Source organism: Centruroides vittatus, unplaced genomic scaffold, assembly GCF_030686945.1.
Source record: "Centruroides vittatus isolate TY-2023 unplaced genomic scaffold, ASM3068694v2 contig_1114, whole genome shotgun sequence".
NCBI classification, from domain to species: Eukaryota; Metazoa; Arthropoda; class Arachnida; order Scorpiones; family Buthidae; genus Centruroides; species Centruroides vittatus.
This window is the reverse complement of record NW_027120716.1, coordinates 654,940-681,228: the sequence shown is the minus strand read 5'-3', so window position 1 is coordinate 681,228 and position 26,289 is coordinate 654,940. Positions and strand designations below refer to the sequence as shown.

General features: G+C 27.5%; 1 protein-coding gene across 2 annotated transcripts in view; it reads right to left on the bottom strand.

Annotated features, from left to right (window-relative positions):
* Window positions 1-26,122, bottom strand: part of LOC136977654 (vasodilator-stimulated phosphoprotein-like) — a 66,695-nt gene extending 40,573 nt beyond the window's left edge. Inside the window, exon 1 of one of the 2 annotated variants that reach the window (XM_067273191.1) lies at window positions 25,979-26,122. In XM_067273191.1, coding sequence (XP_067129292.1) covers window positions 25,979-26,026 — 48 coding nt within the window. In that variant the 5' untranslated portion in view covers window positions 26,027-26,122. Of the gene's footprint in view, window positions 1-5,207; window positions 5,853-25,978 lie in introns of those variants that run through there. The other variant, XM_067273186.1, reaches the window with a different exon arrangement.
* Between the last annotated feature and the right edge of the window lie 167 nt (window positions 26,123-26,289).

Sequence of the window (26,289 nt, the reverse complement as noted above, 5' to 3'; positions counted from 1 at the left end):
AAATTTTCTCCTGAAAAGGTGTTAGATAGATGACTGGCAGACTCTATTGTTAATGAAAAAGTATGATATACAGGGGTAAGCCACTACTAATCTGAGATGGAGAGTATATATATACCTGTATGATAATTGACAAAAACAATATTCCCTTCATGCCAGGAATGTTAAATGGGAGAGAAATCACACCTGGCCAAGGTTAAAAAACATGTATTTGTTAAAAATTTCCAGTACTTTGAAAGACATACAGCCTTGTTCATCAGGCAAAAATCAAACACAAAGTTTAAACATAAGAATAGAACATAAATTTTTATTGAATAAAGAATATAACATTTTCATTGTATATTTAATATTCCAACCTCCTACCGTAACCGAATATAAAAAAGAAACGTTACATTTATGTTCTATTCTTATGTTTAAACTTTGTGTTTGATTTTTGCCTGATGACGAAGGCTGTATGTCTTCCAAAGTACTGGCAATTTTTAACAAGTACATGTTTTTTAACATTGGCTAGATGTGATTTCTCTTCCATATATACCTGTATTTTAAATTAAGTAAATTAAAAATTGCAGCCCCACATTGTTACCATGTCACAATAAATAATTGCTTATTTTAATTTACATTTACTCTGTTGTAAAAATTACAATTACAAACACTTAATTGAAATTATTTCAATATTATAATTAAATAAGTACACAAGTTATTTTAAAAATATACTTAAAAATTAACAAAATAAACCAATTAAAATGAATAATCTAAAAATTTTTTAAATTAGAATATTTCTTCTTTTTAGATTTTATAAAAAATTAATACACACACACACACAAAGTATTTGTAAAGAACTGATAGGAGTTTCATAATGCCAGTAACATTTTTAATTTATACTTATGTAATTAGTTGTATCAAATGTTCTTGATATTAACATTGACATAAATGTATATCTAATTTGTGTTAAAGAAAATGTAATTTGAGAATAAAATAAGACATTTTAATTCTAAATATTATAAAAAATGTATCAGAATATATTTAATGTATTATATTTGTTGTATTTAAAAAAAAAAGGCAGTTGTCATTGAAAAATACATTTTTTGCAGCAAAAGTCAGAAAACAACTGCTTCATGCCTCACTGTTATAACATTTTTTTATTGATATACATGATTTTATTCAGAAATTAAAATTAAAACTATTTTATGATATAAACTAAAAATCCTGTTATTTAATATTAATCATTTTGGATAACCATGATTATTGCTAGCATTTTATTTATCAATTGATCAATTCTATTAAAAAAAAATTAATAAATAAGTAAAAAATCCTACTTCAAAATATTTATTCCTATTCAACTAAAACTAATCTCCAACTTCTGCAAATTATCCAATAAAATAAAATACTGTATTATAATTATGGTTTTGGACAATATAATCATAATATTATTATTTTGGCCTAAAATGTTTGTAATTATTATTATTTGTCATTTTATCATCAGGTGTTACCTTATAAAAAATAATTTGATTTTCTGAAATTATTACTTAGCTCTTTTAAAGCATGTACTGTACTGTCAAGTTTCACACATTTTCATTTATTTTGTGTAATTTTTATCTTGAGTTTTTTGAAGATATTTAAAACTTTAGATTTTATATATAACAACAAAACAAGCTATACACTTGTTATGCAGATTATACCATTAAATGCATGCTTGAAAAAATGTCTAAAACTTAGTATCTACTTAAAATTCTTCTCACTTGCATCAAGGCTAATATATTATTTTAGATCAGTATTACTATGCTTAATTTTTTTGACAATGACTATTACAACTTTCTTGGGAATACTAAGGAATTATATAAACACATATTAATATCAAAATGAAAGTGGTTACAACCTACAATCTGAATATTAAATATTAAGCAGAGAAATACAATATATCTTCATATCTAATTAAATAAAATAAATAAATTTTATATTAAAAAAACAATAAAGAAAACTTAACATTCTGAAAAATAGCAATGCAACTAAATAAAAGTATAAAGTTAAAAAGTTTTATGTTTAGTGTATTTTTATCATCATATTTGAAATTTATAGTTTTCAAATTATAAAGAAGAATTTCATAAGTCTACAAGTAAACATCTAACTTTTAAAATTATATTGAAATGTCTTATATATATGGGTATACAAACTAAATAACCAATAAACTAATTACATAAAGTTTTAAAAGACCATTTAATTAAATTAAAAGAAATAAAAAGTACTTATATTGTCATTATTGTTAAAATTCTGAAAATAAAAAGATATCATAAGCTCATTCTATGAAATCCATACATCTTACTTAATATTATAATATATCTAAATACTATAAATTTTATCTTGGAAATCAGTATTTTTTTGTCTTAGTAAATAATAATTTATGTTCATCATATAAATTTAATATTTGCATAAGTCTAAAAACAATAATTATGATAAAACAAGTTTTAAATAAATTTAAATAAAATAAAGATATATATAAATAATCTAAACCACATATGAAATTAAAATTAAAAAACTGGATATTTAGATCGGTAGTCACCATCAGCATTTCTCACACTTGTTGGCATGAGAGATGCTGATAAATGCCAACCTCAAGATTCCTTAATCAAATTATTGATGAGACAAGGAGAAGAGGGCAAATTCTTCTTTGGTTCTTTCACTGGCAAAAATACTCTTATAGTTAAAATAATGACATAATATGCAATGTTTTGTGTTTTAGTTTAATATTGAAAGTACATTAAATAAAATTATTATTACTACTGCAAAAACATTTAATTATTGTAACTTCTCTATGTTTATTTGACTCTTAAAACATCATTTTTATTGTAATGTAATAGTATTTTGAAGTTTAAAAATTTTCAACTCAGAAATTTCCATTATAAAGTTTCTGCACATATTTTATTTCATACATTATTTTTAATTTCTACTTAAAATGATATTCATTTTTTTTATTCATCAATACTTTAATAGTGTTTAAAACTTTTTAATCTCATTACAAAGTAATTGTTATTATTCATTTATCTGCTGAAACTATGATTTCATATTATTGATAAATTATGAAGACTTTTTTACTTTTAAGTTTACATTTCTTACTCACAAGTATACCTTTCTCCTTTATTTGAAAAGAAATTTCAATATCATTTCTGTTACAAATGAAAAAGTGTTTCAAAGTTTTTATCATTAAGAATAGAAATAAAAAGAAATCCTCTGGGAGCATAAAGTAATTTTTTATTTTCACAGCATCAGATGCTGAAATTTAAAATAATATTCTCTAAATACAAACTGCTGTACTTTTATTTTTTGTTATTCATACATTATTAGCAAAAATTATTCTATCAAAAATCAAAACTTGATATACAAATTTTTAAGCAGCATTCAAGTATATATTTAAAAATTCAACTTCTTTTTAAAAGAAATAGTACTGTGCTATAACAAATATTTTATTGAAAGGTCTAGTGTTAAAAACATTAACTTATTTAATCTATCATTGCAAATACATATAAATTCTTGTATTTTAATTTACGAGTGTTAATTAATTTTTGTTATTACTATATATGTGTTTGATTATATAAATTTTAAAAACTTTCAATAATTAACATATAACAGCAAAAATTTACATTTATTCAATCACTATAAAACGAAAGAATTTTAAATTATATAAATTTAATAAAGTCCTTACAAATAATTTTTTTATATTAATTCATTTTCACCACATTCTTTAATCATTTACAATACATAATAGAAAATTTTTGAAGAATTATTCTTTGGTTATTTGCTTTTTATTATTACTAATGACCAAACGTTCCAGTAATAAAATCTCATTTTAATTCTAATAACTGTATATTATTAAAAAAAATTTAATACTTTCTTAAAAGTAATGTCAAAATAATTTAAGAAATTCAATTTTCCTTCATTAAGTTTTAACATACGGAATTTTTTTATTTATTACTACTGATGAATAGCTTTACACCGGAAATGAATTAACATAAAATATGAATGAAAAGTAACTGAACCCGTGCTATTTATTAGTATCTTTATAAACTGAAATAATATAAATTTCTCAAAATTCAGACAATCCAATTCAAAAAATCTTGTAAATAAAGTGTTCCTGAATCAAATCTCCATGATAATCATCTTTATCTTTTATCTAAATAACGTTATTTTACTTACAACAATGGTAAAAACTATCGATTTTTAAGTTAAAAAAGAGACTATAAAAATACAGCATTCAGTTCTTTATATTACTATCAAGCATGAAATAATAATAACTGTAACGCGGAAAATAATCACTTATCATTAGGAAAAAAACCGACACAAGTTTGTAAATACCCATAAAAATAACCTAAAAAGAAGCAGATAAATGTTAAGAAGTTAAGTTTAACAAATATTCGTTAACGTAATAATTATAAATATCAATATATCATTAAAAAATTGACGCATAACAACAATAGCACACTTCATTGAAGTAATTACAGCGCTACAGAAATTAAATTAACTTAATTTCGGTTTACTTTATAGAATTTTACACCACGATTATATATAACTACAGAATAATTTACATTGAAGTTTAATTTGTACCGTTTGTCCCATATGTATATTGATCAAATCCAAACGGATTTAATTTTGATTTAGAATCAAATTTCATCTTTTAAATATAAAAAGTATCTGCCTTAAAAACCATTAAAAAATTTCTTATAAAAATTTTAGTTATTTCTTCCTTTTTCTAGATTATTTTTTATTCCATATAATAACTAATCGACAGCTTGTATATCATATAATTTATTTTAAAATAAATTTTGATAATATATATATATATATATATATATATAAATGTATGCTTTTACTGAATACTTAAACGATTTTGATAGAAATTATTTCTCACAGCATCAGAATTAAAAATTTTTCGTAGCATCAAAAACAGTAAAATTCGATGATTCACACTAGGAATGAATCAAATTTTATGCGATAAATTACAAGACGACCGCGTTCTTCCCATCACTCGGCAGACAGCTTCAGACAGCTCCTGCTCCGAGGAAAACTCCTATCTTCCAAAATCGTACTGACTGGGAAATGATATTTACCTAAATATATATAAACTTGTACACACAGAAAAAATAAAAATAAAACGGCAGCTAAATGACGTTCTTATATATAAAAAATTTGAATGCACAATACAACAGACTTATACTAACCTGCCACACTGACCGTTTCTTTTCGGAATAGTAGCCGTACCCGTTAATACTGGCAAACAACAAAACATTCCTTTTTACTTCTCGGATAGAGACAAGCAAAATTACACTACGTCGAGCGACGGAAAAATCTCACGCGATACAGAAACATTGACTGCAATGAGCATGCTCGTTGACGTTGGGGCAGTGACTCGCACATTGGCGGCAGCAAGGCGTTTACTTATCCCTCGTTTCTCCCAGTGTTCCAATGCCAATCCCGCCAAAATTGAGACAAATATTAAATGCTATGCTTAAAGAATTTTTAAATTTCTAAATATAAAAATAAAACATTTAAAATAATTCGTATAAAACAGATTTTTAACAAGCCATTAGATAAAAGTCTCGTCATATACAATTGATTGAAAAGAAAATTTTTCCAAACAAAGAGGTTCAACGACTGAATAATAGGGATTCATCCGAATTTATTAAATGCTCATACAAAATAATGTTAGTGCGTGCCGTTAGCCGTTTAAACTAAATTACATTTACCAATTTTGAAGTGTTTGTATTTTATCAGTCACACCAGATTAATGCAAATATAATTAGAAAATTGTTAAAGAAATCTAAAGAGTAACTCAAAATTAAATTAAATTATAAAAATCCAAAAATATTAAAATAATCTTCCAACTAAAAAAGAAAGGAAGAAGTAAATCGTCGCGTAAAACAGGTCATCAATATAAAAGCAGATTAATTTCCTTCAGATATGCCAGTTATAAAACGATTTTCTCTCCAACTCCTGTTATAAATGGATTATTAACTAAAGCATCACGAAATCTCTTAATTAAACAATAGACTTTCTAATATACATAAATTTACAATATCGTTCATCTCGGAAGTGAAAAAAACATTTTATGCATTGTTCTATGCTAAATTTATCAAATAATCTCAATAGTATTAGAAGTACGAACGTTTAATTAAATTCCCGGATTATTTAAAAATGTTAAATCACAAAAAAATTGAGTTGCTTTTTAATGGAAACGAAACCAACCTGTGAAAGGCACATTTCCAATTATCTGCCATTTGCAGGAAGCTTCTTTAAAATTATCGACCTGCAGATTTCATTACGCCATTCTTATTTTCCGATCTTTAAAATAATTTTTAACACATTTTCTTATATTAACAGCGTGTGAAATAAATCAGAACTGAATAACGGATTAAAAAAAAGAGAAGTAAAAATATAAAAACATTGTATGTAGAAATGTTTTCTTTGCTTCAAGTCCGATTTATTTTAATCTGCTTGTTGATTGAACTTGGACAGTCCAAGTTCGTTGTTTTCATACTTCCTTTATATGAAAACTGCCTATCACAAGCTTAGACATGAAACTTTTATGTTGAAAGAAAGAGAAAAGGGGGACATATCATGAATTATTAGGACATTTTTCACATAAAAATGAATATAAAATTTTTATTATTGCGGAGCTTTTAAATTTTAATTTAGTAAGTATTACAAAAAAAAATAATTAATATTGTAATTTAGCAATTTAATAATTTATTATTTAAATTGTAAAGTTTCATTCACTTTAACATAAAATAATTATTGGAAATAACTTATACAAGAGAATTATAATTAATGATTTATAGAACATAGTTTTACTGTCTATACAGTTTATAAGTCATTAAAAATCGAAATAAAAAATCTGCACGAAACAAAATTTTAAATACTAATGAACATATATTCTTATTCACAGATAATTATATCGCAGAAAAGTACGAGAAATTATGTACCTATAAGGAGTTAAATTATGTCTGTTATTAAAATATTTAAGAATAAATATCAAATTACAAGTTATACTAAAATTTTTAACGCTAAATTCACTTAACCATTTTTCCCCTTCTTCTATTCAAGTACTAGACAATGATGAAATAGATATAATCTTCAAGTTTTACGTAGAATTTTCCTTTGTTCGTATAGTTTTAATTGTGTAAGTAATAAAAAAAAGTTTGCTGAATTTGAAACAACAAAACAAGTGACTTAATTATGAACAATAGTTTTCTTTTTTAAAATAAAAATTCATTTCATTCTTTAAAAAATTTAAACAATTTTTTAAATTATAAAATATTTCGAATTTTATTTTTTTTATAAAGAAATATTTCTAGAATATGTAATCTGAATGGAGTTTCAAAGATGTAAATATTCCCTCCAGCAATAAAATTTTCAAGTATCTACATCACGCCTAAATAAAATCAAAATTAAAAGTAAAAAATATACACACTAAAATTGAACATGATAGAAGTTTAAAGGAATGGAGAGAAAAAATATTCTAGAAAAAAGTATAAGTGATTTATATCTTCCACGTGAACAATGAAATGCAGGTTCCCTAACGTCAGCATTGATAGTCTAGGTTACCAAACTTTGCTTCTAAGCAATATTCATTTGGTTAGCAAACAACACAACAGTTATATTGGAACTTGGATCTTATTTATCGAAAAAAGAGGAAGTCCCAATAATAAATGCCGACATTATCACTCTTCTTTTTTTTACTACGAATACGGTTCACAGAACTCAAAATGTTCACGGGACTCAAATTATATAATTTTGTTTTAGATTTCATGTGTAATTTGAGGTTGGAAATTATTTGATGATACTTTTCCGGTTTCATAAACTCATTATATATGAATGATCTTCAACTCTTGAGTATCTATAATTGATTACTCATTTATTATGTAATTTTCATAGAATTGGTGACTGCTAGGCGCATCTATATTTTTATATCATTAAATAATAAAATCAAAAAAAGATTATTATATACGGTATTTAGACCTACACATATAATTATATATATATATATAACTACTACTAAAAAATTTTTTAACAAACGTAATAATAGCATATTGCAATGTCGAATTTCGTTTCCCATCTTTCTTCATTTATTTGATGAAGCTTTTAACGTTGAAGAAATAATAAATTAGCAATTATTATTTTTTTGTGAATTAATGGTGTAGTTATCTAAAAACAATTAGAGATACCTTTAATTTCTATTATACTAAAAAAATTTCTTTTAGTGTTTTTCTTCCATTTGTCGATTTTTATTAGTAATAATTACTTTATCTTACATTGTATATAAATTCGTTTATTTAAAAATTTTACTTTACAAATAGGAACACGAACTATAAAAATACGTGTCTTTTGTGTTGCTTTAACGATTTGGATTTTTTCTAAAATGTGTTTTTTTTTCCTAGTATCAAAATTAAATTTATTTATGAAACGTTTCAAATAAAATTTTATCTTTTTTAGCAGTTTAAATTCAATTTAATTTTTAAAATAAGAAATTATCTCAAAATAACTTTTAAATATAAAAATGTTTGAAAGAAGATTATACAACGAAATAAAGTATTACCGGTGAATATACTTAATTCTAAATTTAAATTATGAAACTAATGATAGATATGCTCAATACTATCTACCATTGCATAAACGGTTCAATAAATTACAATTTTCCGCTGGATTTTACGCAAATTACAACTTCAAAAATTTATTTTTATACATACATATATTGTTAACAACTAAAACAACAAATTTCATCAATTTTCGACAAAAATCTCAAAAATTTAATGCAAAAGAACAATCATTTATATTTTTTAAAAAAATGTGAGTTTTTAAGTAACTGCTTTACACATTTTCTGATATATAATGTTAAGCAGTCTATAGAATTATTAAAGATATACACTTTATTAAATTAATTACGTTATTTTAGTTTAAACAATTTAATAAGCATCATTAATTTTGTGTAATAATATTTCGAATTTTACTCATAAAAATTAAGTGCTTGTTTAATTACATCGATTAATTTTCTTCGAAATTTCATTAGTTAAACGCCTACAAAACAGAATAATTAAGTAAAAAAGTCGCCATCTAATAGCTAATAAAATAACAAGCAGATATTAAAAAGTTATAAATAATAGAATAATATATTTATTTTTGTTATTTATAAAATTTGAAAAAATTTTTTAGAGAGTTTTATTTGATTAGAGATTATTTTAGATTTATGAAAACGATAAAAAAAAAAAAAAAAAAGAAAACACTTTTCATCAAGTTTACTTAATTCTAGTAATTTTTATGAAAAGTGTAATTTTATTCTCATTAAACAACTACATTTTTCTGAATATTTAAATTTGAAATTCGATAGTTTGAGAAACATTTAGATAAAATCTGAAGTCATTTAACATAATATAAACATTGCAATACTTTTTTTAAAAAAATTGCAACTTAAAAATATACAACATTAGAATATAAATGAAAGCTTTTAATTAATAAATTATATATCATTTGAATGTTTTTAATACTGTATTTGCAAAATTTCGATTTTTCTCTTCCAAAAACAAGCTCATATCATTGTGTGTTTATACGTCATTTCTCAAAATAAACTGAGGTTATTCTTAGAAATGAAAATGGAGAAGCATAACATTACAAAATATTCTTTGTTAAATGTCGCGCTAAAATCCATATTATGTCACACAACTTTTGTAATTAACAATATACTTATCATTTTTACACTACATAACAATAAGTTCTAAAAGTGAGCTGCCATCTAGCGACTGATAAACAAACAATTCCTATATTATTGCATTAGCGAGTTATATAGCGTAGAGAAAACATTTATGTCCTTCACTAATATAAGATTAATTTCTATGTTCACACACAGTTAATAATTTAATTACATTCATTCGAATAGCAATAATTAATTTATCCCTTATAAAATAGAAAGCCAAGGCTAAAACAGCATCCAAGTTAAAAAATAAATAAATGAGATATATGTGATTATTTCTGAGTTATTTTATTTCCCTTCACGATAATGTACAGAGGAAAAGGAACTGGTTTAATAACATTTGCTTTACCAAGAATATAAATTTAGTACTGCTGAATATCACTATGAAATAGAGTACATGTAAAACTGATTACTACATTATAAACATATTTTAAATATCAATGTTAAATAAAATTCATTACACAACATAATTTTATAAAAAGGAATTTTATTACCTTTTATGGCCTATTATCTTTTTAAAAAATATTTACTGTATCATTTCTTCTTCATTAGAGTACTAAATTGAAATTACATATAGAAAAATGTGTTCATTATAAAAAATTAACTTATTTTTAACATTATGAAATAACTTCAAAGCAGGACTAAAATATAACTCAATCCTCCTCCTATTTTACTGTATTATAACTTAGTTTCATTTATGCTTTTTATCTAAGTTACAACATAATAGTTTCTTCTTTTGTCAATGCATTGTTTTTTAATAAGTTAATAAAAGCTTCATTTTGTACTCATAAGTTTTTAAAAAGCAGATTTCTTTTTAGTTAAAATAAATTACTTCAAATTAAATTAAATACAGGGCTGTTAAAAGGGGAAGCTGGAAATTTTTCTCCAGGCCCAAAAAAAACTTAGACACATTAGTGGTTTCTATCCATATAAATAAATATTACTTTTACTAATGAAACATTTTTAAAAGTTTTTTTTATTAATAAAGAAACATTCTGTGTACTTTATTTGTTCAAAAACTAGTAAAAAAAGCTTGCTAAGAAGCAAAAGTTATCTATCCAGGACCCATAAGCTCTCAATAGTCCTGACTATATAACAAATTAAGGATGCCTACCTCAGAGGTCCTGAATCCAAGACTGATTGATGATGTCTGAGTTTCTTGTGTACTGTGTTAAATCTAGATCAAATAGATTTAAAAGTGTACTGTTTTTGTCTGCAAGGGTTAGAGCTTATATAATAATGCTGTTCCTTGTTTTTTGTAGAAAAACTCTTATACTGCCTGCATTCGGTGTAGTGAATATTTACTACATCTGTGAGACAACTTTGTCCTCCCTCTTTACAAGGAATAATCAGCCTTTCTATGGACAACTAACTTAGGTTTGTGTTTGTTATGTTATGTTAATGCTGTTCATATTTTTCTTTGAGACTATTCTAGTTCTGTGTGTATGTGTGTTATTTAGAGGTTTAAGATGGACAGATTCAACTGTCTTATCTTGAACTCATGGGGAATGAAAAAATAATTTGAGATATAAAGGTACAGTAAACAATAACAGTTTGATTAGAGATACAGTATTTTATTAACACAGTAGTAAGTACAGTACCTACCTGTATTGAATGTAAATAAAGCATTTTTGGCATATCTTAACAGAAATAGTTTGTAAATAGTTTCTGATGTCTGACTTTCTTCAACCAATAAGATGCAAGCCAAATTCATATCCAATCAGAAAAAAGCAGTATTAAGTGCAATTATGTACTGCATTGCAAAAGATATTTCTCAACTACAATTTATGCTAACAAAATGTAGTCACTGAGCTTTGAATTTGTAATTGACACTTCAGTCCATAATTTGAGATATAGAAGTTTTGGGAGAAAATTATTTGAGATAAACAAGGAAAATATATTGAATTTAGGCTAAAAATGCAGGGATAAAATAAATTTAAAGATATAAAGTGAGATAGACAGGTTCAATTGTATATAATATATATATAATATATATACCATATTTTACAGACTATAAGACGCACATTTTCTTCGAAAAATTGCCTCCAAAATTCAGGTGCGTCTTATAGTCCGTAGCGTCTTAAGCAATTTAAAAAAAAAAATACTTATAAAATTTAAGGTGCGTCTTATAGTCCGTAAAATACGGTATTTGCACATCAAATGATCAAGGAAGTTAGTACCAGAGTGGGTTCTTGTTGCCTTCTCTGGATATGTGATATTTCATGAGGGGATGCCTTCTGGGAGGTCTTTTTAAGGGTAACGGGCCCCTATTCAGGTGTTACAGGTGTGGAGAAAACCTGGAAAACTCCACATGGCCAGCCTGTCTTGGTGAGACTGTCTCAAGTGAGAACCCTTGACTGAACTCCCAGTGTTTAGCAATGGAACTGCTCAGCCACTGGTAGGCTCTACACACTGTATATTAAACTCTAAATAATGCTTAGAACTATAAGTCTCAAAGAAAAACATGAATATTATTAACATAACATAACATGTTACTATGATGCAACTCTAAATAAATATGCAAGCACTGAAATGAGATATGATTTGACTGCTTTAAATGTGCCATGTGCATTCAGTTGTGTTGTTAGTATTGAGTTTAATTTGCAGTTGTATTCTTTTGTCTCCATTTTATTTATGCATGTTCTGTGAGCTTGGCCTGTTTGGATTTTAAATATTTGTAGTCTTTGCCCTTATCCACATATTCAATATACAAAATCATCTTTCCTCAAGATTCCTATTTCTATTTGAAGTGCTTTGTAATCATCTAGACCAGGAATAGCAAACCTTTTTGAGCCCATATACCATATAGTAAGCATACTTAGGTTTAAAGATGTTTGTGTGTGTCAAAGTTTTAAACTTTGAATAACGATATTTAAAGAAAACAAACAAATATGCTTTAATTACAAGAAATGTAAAAAAGCACATTGATAACCTGAAAGAATGATTGAAAAAGACAGATGATAAATCAAAATCACATGATTTGTTACATGCCAGATAATTTCTTCTTACGTGTCACTTTGGGCACATATGCCATAAGTTTGCCACTTCTGATCTAGACAATACTCCACTTTTATATCAGTTAAGTAAGTTTGTATAATTTCTAATATGTAATTTAGCTAGATTTGTATAGATGCATATTTTACATCATCCATTTACATGAGGTAAGATAATATGTATATTGTATTGTGTTGATCACATTGTTTCTGTATTTAGCATTAATCTATTGGACTTGTACAGGGAAATTTCTCAGTACTCTATTAGACCTTTAGATCTTCAAGGCTGACTCGTGTGCAAAGCTGATGCTACTGAGAAGCCAAAACTTTTAGTAGTATGGGTACTGGCATTTGTGAAAATGATCTTTATCTCACTGGGTAAGTTTCCCCATTGTGTTTCAAGCAGAATTGGTAGATATTATTTTATGTAAAGTCCCTCTCAGTAAGTCTATCTTCATTGTTTCTGATAGTCAGGTTGCTTAAAGGTACTCAACTCTTGTTGAATTACTTCAGCATTTGTTTGAGAGTGCTATTTGTGCTTCAATGAACTGGCTACCTGCAATGGAGTGCTTTCTCTTGTGAGTGACAAGACATTAGGACATCACTGATAATGTCAGTGCTGATTTACTCGCCAAACAGGATGTTTCATATCCCTTTGTAGGGCACAAACCAATTCTTGGTATTTGTACAAAACATTTTTAGAGCTGTCCACAATTCAATTTCCTCCAATCATTCTAAACAGCAGAAATTAAGTCCTGATCTAACGTAAAGTAATACTTAGTTCACCCGGAAAACCTGCTCTCTAGGTGAACTAAGGATCTCCTAGCTTTTGATAGGAATCACATTCACTTTTGTAAACATCTGTGCCAATTGAAACTTTCCTCATCAGCCTTTTGCTACTTTTGCAGGTCTGCTGAGAAGACTCCTTTACATCTCATGAGTATGTGTGTGCAGATCTTTGCTCAGGTAAAATTGTTCACCTGGGTTTCACTTTGTTGAGCCTCAGCTTTCCTTCAGAAGGCTACAGTCTTTCTTTTTAAAGAGATCAAACTTCTAAAGTAATCTCTTGGGGTGCACAATGAACTTTTTATTCAAGATTCATTCAGCCTATTGATCCCACCTGTATAATAGCAATAACCTATTGGACAGTGAGTTTAAAGTCAGACAGAACCAGAGTGGACTTAAAGCAAGGCATTTTCCAAGATTTGTTATGTGTATTTGGTTTATTTTAATGTGTATATTGTAAAGTCTGACATGACTGTTGCATTGTGTTTTCTAAAAATGTAATGAGTTTGAATGTATTTTGTATAGTAGTAGTATATGCAATAACTATGAGAGGAATCTGTCAAAAGCTTTCCTGTAATTTATATATGCTATGTATAGGTTTTGTTTTGTTTCTGCTTGTTGTAGAATGATTGACAAAAGTAAGATATTTAATCTTCATACTATAGAAAGTAGTTGTGTGAAAGTATTATAACACATCATAATAAAATTTAGAACCTTAAAAAACCTACAAGGTGTATTAAATGACTGACCTGCAATTCAAATTGCAGATTTAAACATTCTCACTGTCATCTGTCCAGCTGTTCTTTGTTAATCTTGATAACAGAGTTAAATAGATAAAATCACGACAAGATGTGGTAATCTTAGGGAATTGAGGCTCCAATTAACTATATACAAACTTCTAATCTGAACTGGAAGTCATGTGATTTTTTAAATCGACCAGAAGCAGATCCCAATTAGGATCGAAAGCGCTTGTCATTGTATATTAAAAACTTTATTTGCTGATAATTATAAACGCTTGTTGGTGTTATTAAATTATGATTAAAAATTGCAGCCTAGCATTATTAGGATGTCACAATAATATACAATTGATTTTTAACAATTTACATTTTGTTCTTGCATAAGAAAATGTTTCTATAGATAAGCCTATACTATATAAACTATACTATAAATACTAGTTATGATATTTAAGTGTAATAAGTATACACTTTTGTTATAAGTACTATACATTCTGAATGTGAATTACTACTAAATGCTGCTAACTGCCTGTTTAGTGAAACGCCAACTGATGTATGAAAATATTTGTTGATAATTGCCCGTTAGTTTGATATTCATTATTTATTATCTGCAATTTTAAGCATTTAAACTTTTAAATGTTTAAAACATATCATATTTGAAATGTTCTAAGAACATTTTCAAATATGCAAATTTTGGCTAATTGTGGAACTTACTAGCATGAAGCATACTTATAAAGTTAAGCCATGTATTGTTACAAAAAAGACTCAAAATCCAAGTAACAAATTCATAAAATTGCAGATAATAACTAACAAATATCAAACTAACCTGCAATTATCAACAAATATTTTCATATATCAGTTGGCATTTCGCTAAACAGGAAATGACGACACATTTTTCAAATCACTTATAACTCAAACTGAACGCTTCAAATAAAAAAATGGCACTAGAGTTTTCGACTCAAAATTTAACCCCTCAAGTTTTTACACCTTGTATATTAAAAGCAAAATGTCAAAAGCAAATTTTGTGTGAGGTGGTAATGCCTCACATAAACAACGTAAATTTAAAAATTAATTTGATTTTATTTTTAGTTTCGATGTAAAGGCCAGAGTTTTAATTATTATTTTTAATAATTATTTATTTATTTAATTTTGCCTGCATTTTTTGAATCCATAATTCCAATTTTTTAAATTAATTGCAAGTCTTTTTCTTTTGTGACATGGCTATAGATATTATTTGAATGTTGTTTCGCACAAAAGATAATAAAATTTAAATCTATTTTAATTTTTTAATAATTTCATTAATTTTTGTTTCATAAATTTGTCTGATTTTTAAACATTTTAAATTATAAGTGAGTTAACATTGAACTATAGGGCTATCGAGTTTCAAATCGAAGCCAGCAGTCGGCAAAACAGTTTAAAATGTAATCAAAATTATATGAAATTGTTTTTAATATTTAGTATGTTTACTTATGATGATTCACAGATGTGCTGTAACACATTTAATTTTCAAGAGATTTGCACAATTCTGAGTAATAATACTTGTTCGTGCTGTTTAATGCCATTTTGAGTTTTAAAAATTGATTTTTCAAGATGAGTCAATCTACATATTCGTGGCTTGTGTGAATGAATTCAAAAATTGGTTAACTAGTAATGATATTTGTTCAGCTCATTTTCCAAACCTCATTTGGTATTAAATACGATGAAGTTAAATCACTTATAAGACATGCCCAAAGTGAGAAGCATGAAAAAAATACATCATCTCATTTATCTTTCCCTTCCTGCAGTCATCGCATCAACCAACGAACAGTTTCCAAAGATGGCTACCCAACATGACATGATGGGATAGTTCTTCCAGTAAAAGTGAATTAATTAGTTGTAATTTCTTTGAAGGTAGTGTTGCAATATTAACTTTATCCAAAATAAGATTACAAATTTATTTTGTAGTACACAATAGAAGCATGTGTAGCCACTTATAAATGGAGAATTTTCATGTTTCCTTTGAAATATTGATTCTGGATTTCTAAATTGTTTTCCATTCTTAAGCTTCATGTTTGTTAATTAATGAATGTGCTGTGAAAGCATACAACATAAAATTACTTAAGAGACAAAACTGAAATTTGTTATAAAATATATCAACACGTTCAACTTTTATTATGCTATAGAATTTTTGTTCTTATGTTTGAGTTTGTAATATGCATTCTTTCTTATATATTCCATGTACTATACAATATTCCGTTTTGTAATTTGATTTGTCTAATGGTCATGTAAAATAACTGAAAACGTTAATGTGTATTATTAAAGCTGTTGCAGGATTTTAATATGTTGATATATTTTGCATACAGCATAATACTATATAACATTTCAAACACAATTCCAAGTTTAATATAAAGATGTCTATACTGTTATTCAAGATAATATTTACTGAATGTATCTGAAAATTCATATCTTGAAATATATCCAGATGAATTTAAAATCTAAGAAATCTTTTAATGATAACAAATTTATAAAATAATATTAATGACAAAAAATTAAATCAACTTTCTATTTAAGATGATCCAATATCCAATGCCAAAGTTAGTGTTGAGCGTAATTCTAAAATAAAATCATTTCAATTTTCATTATTCTATTCAACAGTGTCTTCAATATTGACTCAATAAAACACTTAAGACTCCATATCTGAATAATTGTTGTATATCCATTATTATGAGTCCTGACAATGAGTAGAGTCTGAAAATATTTGAAATTTTAATAACTTTTAACTCCACAAATAAAGTAATTTGAATTGGTTTTTTATGTTTGATGTACTTTTCTTAACAAGTCATAATCAAATCTCCTAGGAGTATGATAATGTACAGTACTTAATAAAATGGAGAAAACACTGAGATCGGCATTATATGTATGTTTTCTTATCGCAAGCACTTTCGATGAACCTATAGTCGTTGTCATCATCAGACAAATACAGAAATTTACTAAAAATTAAACAGAAATAATCTGATGAAGAACAGAATGCTTAAAATTTAAATTAAAACTTTTGTCAAAACCATTAAGAACACATAACAAATATTCAAATGTGTTCAAAATTGAACGAGCAGTAAGTTCCATGATATGCAAAGCAGCGTATGCGTGGATCCAGACTCACGCTATACATATACTGGAGGATGCTAATAGTTGCTTAATCGCTTGTACAGAGTGACCCATACACTGAGCAGGTCGAGGGTAGGAGTGTTGCATGTATCCAAGGTGGTAGTAAGAAGAGATTCCCATATAAAAATGAGTTTCTGATTTTTACAGCTCTTGAACATAATTGATTGGGACCATAGCAGGTTGTAACCCTGCTCAAGTACCTTTTTCGTAAGTTCTGTGGTGTGCCTATCCCACAGAACTTATGAAAGAGTAAGAGGGCAGTAAGAGAGAATTTTCTGTGGTCCAAACATCATTGCCATACCTTGGATCCGTTTCTATACGCATTTGCTGTATTTTTAAGCAGCATAACCTTGTCCTACTACTATCCCCACTTCCAAACCTATGCAAGCTCATTTGCAATGATAGGGACAAGTTTTCTACTCTCGAGAAGTCGGGGGGGGTCTATGCTGTTCCACTGGAGAATCTTGCAATGGGAGTAAACACAAGATATATTGAGGCCACAACTAGAATGCTTGCCAGCTGCCTTGCGGAGCACCAAGAGGCTGTTGTGAGGGGTAGGCCACTACAGAATTTACAAAAAAGCTACTTGAGCAGGGTTACAACCCATTATGGTCTCAATCAATTATGCTCAAGAGCTGTAAAAATCGGAAACTCGTTTTTATATGGAAATCTCTTACCACCTTGGATACATGCAACACGCCTACCCTCAACTTGCTCAGTGTATGCATCACACTGTACAAGCAATTAAGTAACTATTAGCATCCTCCAGTATACGTATAGTGTAAGCCTGGAACCATGCATGCGACGCTTCGCATATCACGGAGCTTACTGCTCGTTCAATTTCAAACACAGTTGAATAATTTATCACACTATACCTTTTGCGTTGCCGAGATAGTTTCATTGAAAAACTAACGTTTTTGGCCTACTCTATAAGCCATCCTCAGGCTTACCAACAGAAATGGAACATTGGCATTCCATTAAATAGAATACATATGTTCAAAAATTCGGAACATTGACAACAGAAAAAAGAACAAGAAAATAACTGAAAAAATAATATATACAAATATAAATATACAATAAAATCAGACATAGTAATAGAAATAAAAAATAAAAATAAATCCACTAGTAATACTTTATATAAACATAATAGTAAATTGTTAAGGAATAATTGATGAAACATGTAACTATAAACTAAGGCAAGACTACGAGTTCGTGTTAAATTTTTTGACTATAAATTTCCACGCTGTTGGTAGGCCATCTGCATCCCTTGCATTAATGCATGCCTCTTCCAGTTTGCTTTTGTAAATTTCAATTTTTTCAACGGTGTTTGCTAACGTTGGGAACCGCAAGGGATTGACAATAACCGCTTCATTCCACTTTATTATCGAGCCTTGGGTCTGCGCGAACTGCGAAAGTACCAATTGCCTAGGCATTATGAAAGAAATTGCAAACTGCAGAGGCAAGAATGGATCTAAAAAGAGCTCTGAACCTGTATACAATTTTAAGAAATGATAAAGATCACATTAAAAAGGAAAAAAAAGCAGGAGTATACAAAATTCCTTATGAGAACACACAACTAGGAATCAAAAAAGACTACATCGGGGTCACAACAAGAAACTTGGGGGTAAGACGTAAAGAACACAAGTATGACGTCAGAAAAGGCTCCAACTCAATGGTACTTTCGCAGTTCGCGCAGACCCAAGGCTCGATAATAAAGTGGAATGAAGCGGTTATTGTCAATCCCTTGCGGTTCCCAACGTTAGCAAACACCGTTGAAAAAATTGAAATTTACAAAAGCAAACTGGAAGAGGCATGCATTAATGCAAGGGATGCAGATGGCCTACCAACAGCGTGGAAATTTATAGTCAAAAAATTTAACACGAACTCGTAGTCTTGCCTTAGTTTATAGTTACATGTTTCATCAATTATTCCTTAACAATTTACTATTATGTTTATATAAAGTATTACTAGTGGATTTATTTTTATTTTTTATTTCTATTACTATGTCTGACTTTATTGTATATTTATATTTGTATATATTATTTTTTCAGTTATTTTCTTGTTTTTTTTTCTGTTGTCAATGTTCCGAATTTTTGAACATATGTATTCTATTAAATGGAATGCCAATGTTCCATTTCTGTTGGTAAGCCTGAGGATGGCTTATAGAGTAGGCCAAAAACGTTAGTTTTTCAATGAAACTATCTCGGCAACGCAAAAGGTATAGTGTGATAAATTATTCAACTGTGTTTGAAATTGAACGAGCAGTAAGCTCCGTGATATGCGAAGCGTCGCATGCATGGTTCCAGGCTTACACTATATGTATACTGGAGGATGCTATCTCGGCAACGCAAAAGGTATAGTGTGATAAATTAATTATTTGCTGAGCACATTCTGTTTAATGTCACATTTGAATATTTGTTACGTGTTCTTAACAGTTTTGACAAAAGTTTTAATTTAAATTTTAAGCATTCTGTTCTTCATCAGATTATCTCCGTTTCATTTTTATTAAATTTCTGTATTCGCCTGATGATGACAACAACTATAGGTTCATCAAAAGTGCTGCAATAAGAAAATGTACATATAACACTGATCTCAGTGTTTTCTCCATTTTATTATACAGTATTTGGTGTGAAAATCATCCCATTGATCATCGATAATGTACTTAGTCTCATTCACTATATTATTTATGATTTTTATCAGATCAGTAATCATCAACAATGTTTTGACAGTAATAACATTGTATGATGTAATTGTTCATATAAATAATGATGATAATTAATAACAAAATAAGTTTTGAATTCCATATAAATATATGCATTGCTGGCCAAAAGTTTTTAGAACACTTGTATCTCAAGAACAATTTATTTTTTTGAGATACATGTTAGTTTATTTATTATAAGTTAGTTGGCAAAATTCCAAAGTGAGGTATGTTCAAATTTAAATTTAATGGACTCTTTGTTTATTCTGTTTTATTTAATGTTAATTTCTTTGCTTTTGTTATTATAAGATATATTTATTCGCTTTGAATTAAATACTTTTTGTTTTGAAATGACTTTTTTGGGAGAAATACAGCAAAAGATTTTCTGCAGATACCTCATGTCTGTAATGAAGTAGTAAGAGACCATGTCACCAGTCAAAGTATCAAAGAAAACTTACATTAGAAAGCTTCCCAGTGTTCTACTTGCCAATCTATGGCTGACAAAAACTTTTATGAAAAAATGAGGAAGGACCTTCCATTGATAAATAACCATAAATATCAATGTCTTAAATTTTCAAAAAACATATCAGAGAACATTCCAATTTTAATTTAATTATATTTAGTGATGAAAACTTTTTCATTTGGAGGGTCTAGATCAGGAATGTCCAATCTGCACCTCACTTAATATTTTTATGCAGTCCATTACACCTACATTTTTTAGGTACATTTTCATTTACTTTGGTAAATTATGTTGTAAAAATTATTCTTGTTTCACTGGATACACTTTGATGTCACAATTGGTGCTAGAAAATTGTTTTATTTAGAAAACTGTTATTCATGTGGGGTAGTACATACTGTTGTGAACAATTCTTTTCGTGCATGAAAAACATCAAAACTGCTAAAAGAAATAGGTTGAGTGATTCCCATTTAACTAACATTCTTACAATTAAGACTAGTACCATAAAAGCAAATATTGACATTATTATAAAAGGAATGCAATGTCAAAAATCGCATTGAATTTATTTTTATTTTGTGTGAGTATAATTTTTTTTACTGTCAATAAATAATACAGTATTTTTTGTAATTATATATATTTATTAAAATTTTATATTCACATTTTGAACTTTATAAAAAATATATTTATATAAGGTACCTATGTGGCCTGCTGAATATACATACATTTCTAATTTGGCCCATTAGAAAAAAAGATTGGACAACCCTGGTCTAGATAATACCAATTCTTATTTTAATAAAAATGCAAGAATTATAGTAGGATCTCATTGTAAAAAATGCCAGTAAAGAAGTGGCTCCATAATGATTCTGAGTACCATAAATAATTAAGAAAAATTGATAATCAAATTCATTGAAGAAAAGTATAATGCCATAAAGTATCTGAATGATCTGAAAACAACATTCCTAATTTTTTGTGAAAATTTTTTCCACAGAGAAATGGCTTTGTCAGCAAGATAATGCTACAATCCGTAGTTAGGTATTACTATCAAAGAAAATAGAGTTTCCATAATTAATTGACCAGCTCCTAGTCCTGACTTGGACATTATAGAAAATGTTTGGCATTTAATAGAACAGAAAATTTATGAACATGGACAGTTTAATTCTCAAAAAGAGTTAAAGTATACTGTACATTTACCATCGTTCTGATAATTTCAATGCAAATGTTATTGTAAAGCTTTATAGATCAATTCCTTCTAGGTTACTACTATGATATGCTTCTTGTCTAGTCTTCGTATATATTTGTGAGCACTATGTTGGCCTTCTTTATTACTAAACTGATTACACCATCACTGGACACAATACCAGCCTTATAAAATCACTATTTTTCCAAAAAGAATGCATTTTGGATGTTAAGTCCCTCATCAGCTTGTTGTAATATAACTATTTTAAGAAAAAACATGCAAGCTAGATTATATTGACAATAAAAATTTAATGTTGTAATTCAACTTACATAATTATGAAATTGATGCTACCACTTTACAAAAAGTACAATAAAATCACAATGTTTTGTAAAATACCGATGAAAAATCATTGATTATAGATCAAAATTCCAGGTGTTTGCTGCAATATTAACAGGATGTTAACAGGATTTTCTAAGGATGGTCATGCATCCGGTGATGGTGTAATAAGTCTAGCAATAAAGAAGGCCAAGATAGTGCTCACAAATATATCCTTCTAGGTTGTTAAATGTTGCAGAGAAAAAAAGCAGTGCAACAAGTTATTAATTGTTAAGTTAGTATGCATAATTTTCTATTTCTTTAGGAAAGAAAAACTGTTCTAAAAACTTCTGTCCACTTGATATTTTAAAAAAATGGAATAAATATCTGATTCCAACACATTTCACTTTGAAATTATGTCAACTTACTTATAATAATAAATTAACTCACAATCCAAAAAAATTGTCACAAAATAACTTGTTCTTGAGATATAAGTGTTCTAAAAATGTTTGGCCAGCAGTGTGTAGCATACCTACTAATATTTTTTTTACTCTGCAACTTCTGCAACAAGCAGGCATAAAGTGTCTTTTCTCATGCCTGTTGTGGATTCATCCAGAGTCACAATGAGACAGTCAGATGGTGAGGGATATATCCTGACATATCCAGGATAGATCGCTCCCTGAAAAATCCCAGATCCCCAGAGAGATAGACTGATGTCTGAACCACTTCAGCCATCCAACCAAATAATACATAAAACATATTGTTACAAGATAAAATATAGTTTATTAACGTTATAACATTATAGTTTATACCATTTGCTTTTTTGTAAATACATATCACTGGAGTTTCAAAGGTTTTGTGTGATGAATTATATTTCCTCCAATATTTCCTAAGAAGTTCATTTGTTATATAGTTTATTAAATTCTCAAATTAACAATTGAGAATTAACAAATTAATGTCCAAACAACAAAACAAAAGAGAAGAAACAGAACTTGAGAAATTTGCAGTAAGTCCAACACATACAAATATTCAAGACTTGAACTCTTGCTTGACATCAATCAATCAACAATTTTTGAAAACTGGTATGGATCAGCCGATTGGCTGATATATCCGTAGGTTCATTCACAAATTACAAAATCCGTGGCAAGAACAATATTATTGACTAAATTAAAGTTATTCTTTAGCAGGAGATGACCATTAAAAGTAATAAAATATCTAACTGCTATGTTTTATCATAATGACTTTTTCTATCACATGAAAATTAATCAGTACATTTGTCATTTATATATTAATAGAAAAAGTTTAATTTTCGATGTATTTCAACAACATTAACAATAAAATAAAATAGTCTCAATTAAATAAATATGTAATGTTTCAGTGTTTTTTGTTGTGAAAAATTAAGAATATAAAAAAATCAAATTTATTCATTTTTAAATCAAGTAACTGAAGAGATTAAAATTGAAATGATGATATCAAACTGTTGTTTATTACAATCAAAATTCATCAACAATTTAACATACATGAGTGAATAGAAAACACTTCTTCATTAGATAACAGATAAGTACTAAATTTCTAAAATTCACTCATTTTTAGTTGCAAATTTTTGTTTTCTTTTTTCCCCAAATAATCTTTATTAAAATAATGCTTTACCCATTAAGCTATTCTATCAATCTATTCCACACTATAATTTTTTAAATAAAAAACAAATACTGTTAAATTTTTCTAAAATCATTCTTTTAAAAAATCTAGCAGTATTGGTTCCTTCAATGAAATTCAAACAGAGCCAAATGTATAACTATACTAGTTACTTGCTATGCCAAATGAGGATGACCAAATACCAGTGGTGCATTACAGCTTTACAGGACCCAAGTGAATTCAGATTAAGGGGCTCCATGTACAGTGTTAACTTCAGATATTTTTCTCTGGGGAAATATTTTCTTATAAAAGATTGGTTTACCCCACGAACAGGAGGCCCTATGCAATTGCTCTTTTTGCCCATAAGATAACATGCCACTGTCAATAGCCATCCATCCACCACAATAGTCAGCCATCTATCACTATAACCCTGGCATGGTACATATATATATACACTGTAGCCTATATACATTAATCTGAAATATATATAAGCCAAACAAACTGCCAGATTAGTTTTTGTAAATAGCTATAAATAGATTAATTTAATGATTAGAAGTAATGGGCATTGTAATTTGACCACAGGTAGACAGTTATGCCACTACCTTGTGCTAATTTTAATAATTAGATAAATTAATTTAATTTAAAGTTGTCCCAGAGAAGAACTTAAACCCACAACTCCTGCTTCACCTGTCGTCCTGTTTACTTATGTGTATAGTTATATACATACAAACACATACACACCTTTTTCTTCCAAGAAAAACAATTGCTTTGTTTTCCAGTTTAGCTCTTTCGTTTTTTTAATTCAAATAACAGGTAACATAATTTTCTAAAAAATTCCCTTCTTTGCTCTTTCTATTTTATCTCAAAGTTAAACAGAATAATTTTCAATCCATCATTATCAAATCAAAAAGCAGATAAACACTTACATCTTGATTAATGATAAACTTTAAGTCTTTATTAAATTTCTAACAGCTAAAGGTGTTAACAGATTAATATAATGATCTCTTCATACCACCTACTCAGCTGTTTAACAAACAATTCACTATATGCAGTTATACCATTTTAATTTATGCTGATACAACTGGAAATTGATTAACAATTTATTGACATGAAATAATTTATACAAATACATGCATTTCTTTTTGGTCTTTTCTTTATTGTATCTTTGATTCATGCTACATATTTACTTTGTTGGTTTTTAAAATTTATACAGTTCTATAGATTTGACAAAAATGTATTCACAAATCAGTAAACTAAACTTAATGTGAAAGATAAAAAGAAATGCATATATTCACATTTTATATGAATTTATTGAATTAGATACAAATTCAACAGTAATCTGACATTATTAAAATTAATTTGCTAACATATATTAAAATTAATAAATTAGGCAATTTATTTTGGTTCATAAAAATTTTTTAAATAGCTAAAAAAAAATTAGTCTAAGGATTTCTGTAGTACCCAAAATGTGCCATTCAGTACTTTGTAAACTTTAATCATGAATATCTAATTCATCTGAATGAGATATTCACAATTAATGAATCAGAATACAAATTGTCAATCTATTACATAAATTAAAATCTTTTTTTTAAAAACTTGAAAAATGAACATATAAGATCAAATGTATTAAATGTTAAAATAAGCAAATCATCATTACCGTTAACATCAAAAACTAATTTTGTTTTGTAATTTATAATGTCTCTCGGAACGGGTCATGACCCAAAAACAAAATCAACCGAACCGAATTAAATATTAACCAATATAATTAACATGCTAATAAAATTAAATATTTTTCCAGACTAATTAAATATTAAATAAGAAAAATTCTACTCATTAAATTTTCAAATTTATTTATATTATATACATTTATAATTTATATAAAGTAAATTATTTTATATAAATTAATGCATGCTAACAGATCATATACAGGTAATGTTTATATTAAATCTTAAAATAACAAATATATTCTTTAAATAAACATCTTTGAACAGATTAAATAGATCAAAATATTGAACCTACAGAAAACTGGAAAGAATATTATTGCTTTAATCTAAAGTTATTTTGATTTCTGTACTCTTACAACTATTTTGTATTAGACAATAGTGAGGTTGCGGCCGAAGTTTTCAACCGTAAAACGTGAACGTCGAACGTTGAGCGTCGCTATCTTGTAAGCCGTGCTCAACATTCGACGTTCACGTTTTACGGATGAAAACTTCGGCTGCAACCTCGCTAGTGAAATCGATCAATATTTTCTTTTTATGCATAATATACAGTTTTAACCGATACCGATTCGAAAGATGAAAGATAACTTGCCTCATGTCTCCGGTCGTTGTCTTTCTAATATCATTTACATTCATCAAACTGACTAGACAACACTCTACCGATCCAGGATCATTTCGTGCTTATTTCCGTCTGCAATGGACGGACCGTGTTCCGAGTAGCGAAATGAGAGCGGATGACGACGAGAGTAAACGAACTCCTCCTCTAATGTTTATAAAATGAACAATTTACAGTTAATTTTATTATTTAAATTCGTTAATTAAAATTCTCTTTATTTATCTTAATCGACGTAAAGTTAACTTTAATATTATTTGACATTTACGTTGATACGTTGATTTGA